Source organism: Lampetra fluviatilis, chromosome 72, assembly GCF_964198595.1.
Source record: "Lampetra fluviatilis chromosome 72, kcLamFluv1.1, whole genome shotgun sequence".
Classification (NCBI taxonomy): domain Eukaryota; kingdom Metazoa; phylum Chordata; class Hyperoartia; order Petromyzontiformes; family Petromyzontidae; genus Lampetra; species Lampetra fluviatilis.
In genome coordinates, this window is record NC_136346.1 from 3,101,184 (window position 1) to 3,109,182 (window position 7,999).

The following is a 7,999-nucleotide window of genomic DNA, read 5'->3' on the forward strand; positions in this document are numbered from 1 at the left end:
CCGAATTCAGTGCCAATTCCACTGGCAAACGGGATTTGTAACTTCATCCTTACTCATGTAAGGAGTTAAGTTTTAGCAAGGGACTTTTCTCTGGTCTGGGACCAACTTGCCCAAGCATGGAAATTGGTGTATTCATGCCATTTGAAAGTATATACTTTGTATAGTGTAATTTATGTACCTTCAAGATACTATGCACTCCCATAGTTTGTATTGTTGGTTGTTGTAACTTTGACATGCATCCAATGGACAGAGTTTCAGAGCTCATGTCACGAGGATGAATACATATTTTGATTTAAGGCTGTGGGCACTCTGGAAACAAATTTCCACATGTAAAACGCCAACCGTCAGCTTAAGTACAATATTAAAGGCTACTTTTCCTTGCACGGTTGTTGCACCTTGCCCGTCTTTGTAATGTACCAACAATGCCCAATTACTGGCACGGTTGTAAACTTCTGGGGCCATTTTTATGGTAGATCAAAGTGGCATAGGAAGGCATTTCTTACGTGAAATTGTTCAACTGCGCCATTGTACATGACAAAGAATGACTGCCAGTTAGGACAATTGGGAATGTTCAAATAACAACATTTGCCTATATTAGGTACATCCCACTAGTCCTGCAACGGATTAATTGGAGACCACCTAATCGTTTCCATACTCCCCCCTCATTAACTGGGTGATGTTGGTTATACAAAGTGCTCAACACCAAGCAAAGCCCCCACAAGACCAGAAAAGTAATGCACCAGAGTTTTATTTTCATAGGTTAAGCAAAGCAACAGAAGATCAGAAACTCGTTTCCAATCAATTTGAAGGAGTCGTGCGACGCCTTTTCGAAACAAACAAAGCCACCGTGGCGCTTGCTGCGACAGCCATCACCAGTGCAGCCACTCCCAGACCAAGGACGGGAACAGCGCCTGTAAAAAAACAATTGAGAGAATGGGCTGGTGGGTAACTGTGGAGCCGTTGAGCTAGGGTTTCCACATGCCGGAGGTTGTGGGGGCATTTGACCTATTCAAGTATTTGGTCAAGGTGTGAAAAGCGTACTGTTCAAATATGTCACTCACCAAGGTTTGCCATTGAATAGTGGACGAGTTTTGGTCCGCATGTCACACATTTTATGTTATTAAAAACCAATCACAAATATCATACTATGTCTGTTAAACAGCTTGCCATCTTGAACATATTTACATCCGACGACCAAAGGACATTCAAGGAGGATCATGGCAATCTGTTGGGCATACCTTCAGGGCACTGCTTTAATATCCGCGTTTTGTACCTTTTCAACTAGTTATTGGGGAAGGGGGTTGTAGTTGGATGTCATAGGCCCTTTCAAAGGAGGAAGAAACCAGACTTCGAGACACAAATCGCGTTCTCCCCAAATTGCATCAAGTTCCATATAGAGATCAAGTATTACAGACTGCCAATCCAAGGTCAACCTGAGTGTCATTGCCTCATGGACGTCCTGGTTTAGCCTTAATTGAATGAGATGGTACGAAAAGAGGTTTTACTCTCCGGCAATAAAACAGGTGTTAATATATGCATACCAAATTGATACCTTTTGCAAAGGAATGAAGTCTGCATTAACCTCGCGCACTTTTGGTTAACATGCTCCTTTTATATAGGCATCGTCTTTGAAACGGATTGTCTACAGAGACAACCTTCTTTATGGCCTGGTCAGAGTCAACCCAGAAAACGCCAAAAGGCGAACAGTACAAAGACAATCCATGCATCAGAGCATTTATATCCCTGGGCGAGCAGATACATCATGGGACCTTTTTGCCAGTATCCAAGTATGAGAAATTTTAACCCCGAGACTGGAAAAAATGTGCAATGAAATAATCTGGTAGAATTACCTTTGGATGCAGATGTAGAAACCCGTGGCTGCTGCTGTTTTGCAGGGCTGCTTGGCTCAGCACCATCTGAGAAGGGCTTGGCAATTACGATGGGGCCCAGCATCACATCTTCCACCGCATACGACGGTCCTGAGTGAGAGAACCACATTTGTAATGTGGCGAATGCCCAGGCTTAAGCCCATACACACCTGATGCGAATTAGTGTTCTGCATTATTTCCCTTCCACGTGACTTTACTGAAAGAACCAAGAATATGAATCCCTGCAGTCACAAAAGCTTAGAATCGAAATAAGTTCTGTTTAGTTTACTTGGCACATTACAGTACTTATTTAAATCGTGATGCCTCCCACTTTTGATTGCCACCCAACACCATTATTTAGGCAAGGCTTACATAGTGAACGTCGCAGTTTGGCTTTTCTGACACTTTCCAAGAACTTCACTCGCTTGATATTCAAGGGTCTCTTGTATAAGACTAAATGTCCGATTACGACGGATGTACTCACCAGTCACTGCTGCCACATCCCTGCGCCTTCTTCCACTGGGGCACGTAGACTCGCAGCAGCTGCACACCGAGTCCGAGCCATCAGCAGAGACCCACCTGCATTGCACAAACATATACGAAGGCGCGGCTCAGTTGATGCTCCTGAATTTAGCCACGAGAGATTTGAACTCTGCTACCAGGCTCGGAGACTTTTCAAAATGAGCTCAAACGAATTACGGATGTCTCATGCAGGCTTCTACACTTGTTGCTAAACGCAAGACAAGTGCAGGCTATGACCAATAACCACCCGACTACATCTAAACAAGAGCAGACCCTGGGAACCTCATTTTCCAGTAAAAAATATGATAATTGGTTTTTTACCCTTCTATCTGGCAACAAAACCAACACCTTTTTACAAGGAGTCATGTTTGCATAGATCGCAATACCTGCAGTCATAATACAAACAAAATACATAACTCTGATAATGTGCACCGTCCTTGAAGTTGATTGGTCCACACATTTGCCCAGGAAAAATATTTTTTTTACTGGCAAATGAGGTTCCCATGGTGTAAATGCTTACCGAGCTCATACTCTGATGGTGCATTGTCTTGGAGTTGTGCGCCTTTTGGCGTCATCTGGTCTAACCCATGAGAGACTAGGCTCTAAGGAAAGCTGTCTCAGGTGTGGACCAATCAACTTCAAGGACAGTGCACATTAGAGTTATGTATTTTGTTTGTATTATGACTGCAGGTATTGCAGTAAATGCAAACATGACTCCTTGTAAAAAAGGTGTCAGTTTTGTTGCCAGATAGAAGGGTAAAAAAAACAATTATCAAGAGCAGACCCGTGGAACTGCACAGGAAATGTTGTAAAACCAGTTGCCGCTAGAAACCGAAGTCACGTCTCAGGGATCTTTGTCGAGCACATGCATGCAAGGCATGGATTGAGCTATTGGATGGAAGACACTGAAAAACAATTTGCTGGGCAATGCAAGGAAGCAGACCAACCTGTATGCAGCCGAGGGGCTGTAGGTGCAAGCTTTATTGACAGCCGTTGGAGATGCAGCAACATCTGCAACCTTCAGCTGGCAGAAGACAAAAACCTGGACCGAGAAGAGAAAGATGGGTTCTTACACAACCACACTGCCTACCATGTGGCTAAAGGAGGTTTCTGTAGAGGCCTGCATGTCAACGGATCACCTGATCGCCATTGTTGGTCAATGTCGCAAGGAAGCGGAAGGAATCTATGAAGAAGCGAAGGACGCTGTCACTTTGCCGGAGCAGGAAGGCAGAAGTAAGGTGAGCATCATACGAGACTTTGCCATCCACCAGACACCTGCACAGACACCGTAGACGTATGACACGTGGCTTTTTAATAGGGCAGGCCAGCAGAAGTATATAATACTGCACCGAGCCCACCTCTTAAGGGGCTCCTCCCACCCGCAAACCAAAGCAGTCACCAATAACGCACATTGACCACATCTCTCATCAGTAGTGTACCGACAGACACCACGTGATAAAAAGCATTAACTATACACATCAGAGCAAGATTCAGCGGCATTTCAACGTCAGGATGTTATATACTCAAGCAGTGGAATGCCACCTTCACAAGGAGCATACACATTCATCAGGTGGGATTAGGAGAGGGAAATCTCACCCAGAGTTAGAAATTATTTGGTAGCCGAGTGGAGAGTTCCTGTCCGGAACCGGGGTTGCAAAGCAGCTGACCACGAAGATCCTGAGTGGAACGTGGTTCAGTGTCTGCACGCTTGCCTCGACATGCAGAGTCTGGCCCAGCTGGTATACGGTGGAAGGTCGCGCCACACTCCAGTCGTCTTCAATAAAAAAACAATTAGACAACTTCAAAACACAATTGCCACGGCCGAGTGCAGACTAAGAGCACAGCTAGGAAAGGGCTTGCTCACACCACTAATCTCGGCCTCGCCGTGCGCTGCGTTGCACCGCTAGTCGAGTAGATAACCATGTGTTCAATAAACCCTCGGAGCCAGGATGACCGGCCAACTCCGATCGTCATTTATTGATTGTAACAGGTAAAACTGGTGAGAAAACAGATACAGCATCTGTTATAATTCGGAAACACCCACACAAGGAACACCACAGCATCAGACCATTGTCTCAGATAACAATAGATCCTGGAAGGACCAGGCCCCCACATTACCCCTGAACAACTAGACAAAGGCACAAGCTGTTGTGTTGCATAAAGGCACATCGTGTATTCATCCCACTGCACCCCAAATGTACAGCATTACACTTAATACTAAACTGTGGATGAGATACTTCGTCATCACTCTCAGGATCGCAACATAGGCACAAGTCTGACTCGACCTACTAAATCACAAGTAACATCCACAATAAGGAAAGTCACAGGCTTCGTTACTAACTAGGCCTCGTATTTACTACAACAACTTAACGGCATTTACATTGCTATAACGGTCATTCCAACATTACAACAGCATTTCCAATATTATAGGAATATAAACAACTTACAGATAATGCTTCTTAAGCTCCCACAATGGACAAGTGCGGCTGTGGTCTCACTGAGATGCGATGCGTGCCGCCATCTTGACTTATCTGTGTAATGGCTGACGCCCGCGTGGTACAGTGGAAATCTAACATCGTCACTTCCTGGTCACGTGACCAACATTAGCATCAAAAAACAGGAACTTCCTGGGAACGTACGCTCCCCATCTGCCGTGATGCAAGACACCACTGCTTGTGGAAGAATCCCAGATAAATCATGGGACCTCCTTTGTCAGTACCAAAATGTGAGAATTGGTTTTCCTTTTTTCTGGCAACAGGTGTTAAGATGTTAAAACACCAACCTAAAACCTTTTACAAGGAATCCTGTGCATTTACCACTATTTGTGGTCGGAATGCAAACAAAGAAAACTGGAAAAAAAGCCGTTTGGTGAGGACCAGTTTCAAAGACAATGCATATATTAGAGTGTGTTTGCATTCCGACCAAGGATTGTGGTTAATGCAGACATGATGCCTTGTAAAAAGGGTTTAGTTTGGTGTTATAACATTCTAACACCCGTTGCCAAACAGGGGAAAACCTATTCTTAAAACTCGGATAAAGTTTAGGGACCTCGGGCATATTCTTCAATACCAAGCAAATATCTTGAAGGGTTTATAGTCTAAACTGCCATCCTGGTAGTAGCCATGTGCATAATAGGCAATCAACGTCCTCACATCACCACTGACCGGTCATGAGCCTCAGCGTGAAGCTCAGCTGCTGCTGCATAACCTTGGCGCTGCTGAAGGGAATCCATGTGGGTTTGATGGCATTGCTGGACACGTTCCCCTTCCTGCAGTGAAGCGGAGATCAGGCACACATTCTCGATAAACGAGCAGAGGTGGGCGATGCTCAACAGCACTAATTGTGACCAGATTCTTATTGCAATGCTGTTAACATAATCTTGCAAGGAGTAGACAAGCGAAGATATACATAACGATATTTTCAGAGTATTTAACATCGCAACGTGCAAGACTTATATCCGACGAGGACCAAATAAGATTAAGTAGGAGACTTGGTGCAATGAATGCTATGCAATGGAGTATAATTAAGGGGACCGGGGTTCACAGTATGCAAGGCATGCACCACTTCAGGCGTGGACACTTGCAAGGCAGGACGTTTGAGGCAGGCCACGCGATACAGGAGCTTGATGTGAACCCATCAGTAAAGTTGGCACCAAAAAACCCCCACGACAGACAGCACAGGGAGACCTTTCATCGGTGGATTAACTCGCTGTTATTTTGGCTTTATTGCAATTCAGGCCTCGCAAAGCTAAAGCACACGAAACGGCACGTAGTTTGTAAAGACAGTGGTAGAATTGCAAGCAGTTTAGCTGGACTTCAAAATTAAGCAAATGTCAACAAGAGACTGCTCGTGAACTCGCCTGGGATAGCGGCAAACGACCGGCACGGCGACGTAGTTTGTGCGGATAATGCCCGTGTTGGACGTGGGGCGGTAGTAGAGGTAGTTCTCGTAAGAAAGCAGCTCTGCACTCATCTAAGGAGAGGGGAAGACGTGGGGTTTTTTACCCATTGCAATACTAGTGGAAGTAAAAAAAACATGCTCAAACACCTTGGTGGAAGACCCAATGCAGCAGTTCCATGGTTTAAATAATTTACCTAGCTCATGTCCACCATATAAAACCACGGCAGATGCAGATTCCGGATGTATTATGGAATTATAAAACGCTCTAATGTACGACTGGTCATCCAGAACAGACCTTAACATAATAATGCAATAACCGATCTACAAATACCAAGGGGACTTCAAAGTGATACACCCCGCTGTTATTGAAGAAGATTGGCTCGACTCGAATGCGGAATTTTAGTTCTGCATCTACACTCGGCGAAAAAATATGGCAGTTGGACTGCGCAGATTATGTTACAGCAGCATTAGCAGTCAGTTACCTGGAGGCTGCTGCCACAGCTTTCCAGTGCGTAGAGGAACGTCACCGTCCCAGCAAGGGCGTCGCTCCCAGTGACGGGGCAGGCTGGCACTCCCAGGGACAGGTCACTCGCCTGGGCCAGGTGACCCGTGCCGAACAGGTCCCTGCTCACGGTCAGCGTGAGCGTCGCCTCGTCACACACCACACTCACCGTGGCGGAGGTGGCCACTGCAGCTGGCGGTGCCGCACGGGACGAGACGCGAGAGTTACCCAAACTGACACAGGTGGTCAGTGAAGCCTTAAAAAGTCTGAGACGCGAGTCACAATCATCCACACGGAGCTGCTAATACTAGGGTCCAAATTCCGCAGTATTACCTCAATAAATGTATACACGCGTTACGACAGGTTGAGAATAAATTTTGGCAATCCACTACTGGACCAAGTCTCGCACATTGCGTTCATCAGTTTGACCATACAGATCAGTACGGGTTGAATTAGGGCAAACCATTACCAGGACGCAAATTCGTGTTCAGGTATATAGAACAGTAAATTAACCACCACGCCACACTCACAAACCCATCGTTAGTACCGGTATATTATGGTGTTCACATTAATAAACACGGCAGTTGAATTGGACGACGAATAAACATGTTTGTAAAAGCATCTTTCGACCAAACTCCACTCACCAGAGGCAAGACATAACAACCCCAAGACAGCAAACAAAGCCCTCGTGGTCTCCATCGCAAGGACAACAAAAACCGAGACTTAGCACGGCACCAGCAGAGCCAACGCAGCAACTGTCCCGACTCGGGGCTTTTATCTGCGCGCGGCCTCATTCAGTTTCAGTAATGAGCCAATTAACTCCTCCTGCGTACGTGCCGCGTGATTTACGGTGCAGCTCCTATCCATGCACGTGCGCCGAGATCGCGCAAACCTCTACCGATAGGAATGAGTGAGTCGATCTGCTCTGATAAAATATCACTGATGAGGCAATGCGTGGGCGGATCGGATCCAATCTGGTTCGGGATCGCTGAGGGCTCTCCATATAAAAGGGGTGCATGGCCTTAGGGAAGCGACGTAGCCGATGATTTGTTTTACGATGGCGGCTCTGCGAGTCCTTCTCTTGCTCCTGACCATATCGCTTTGGGTAACGGACCTGCGTGGAGAAATGCATTGAGATAAAAATGTGGAAGTGCGCTCCTGAAATGTCTCGCTTGCACCATTGTGGGTGGTTGGGGTTACAAAGATG

At 46.0% G+C, this 7,999-nt stretch overlaps 1 protein-coding gene across 1 annotated transcript; it reads right to left on the minus strand.

Annotated features, from left to right (window-relative positions):
* Positions 1-798: 798 nt before the first annotated feature.
* Positions 799-7,491, minus strand: LOC144953080 (zona pellucida sperm-binding protein 3-like). The gene is made up of 10 exons (XM_078883597.1): positions 7,437-7,491; positions 6,773-6,984; positions 6,246-6,362; positions 5,555-5,654; positions 3,987-4,164; positions 3,530-3,665; positions 3,338-3,432; positions 2,353-2,447; positions 1,851-1,979; positions 799-911 (listed from the first exon to the last, which is right to left on the minus strand). The coding sequence occupies exons 1-10, from the start codon at positions 7,489-7,491 to the stop codon at positions 799-801; spliced, it is 1,230 nt and encodes a 409-aa protein (XP_078739723.1).
* Positions 7,492-7,999: the final 508 nt, after the last annotated feature.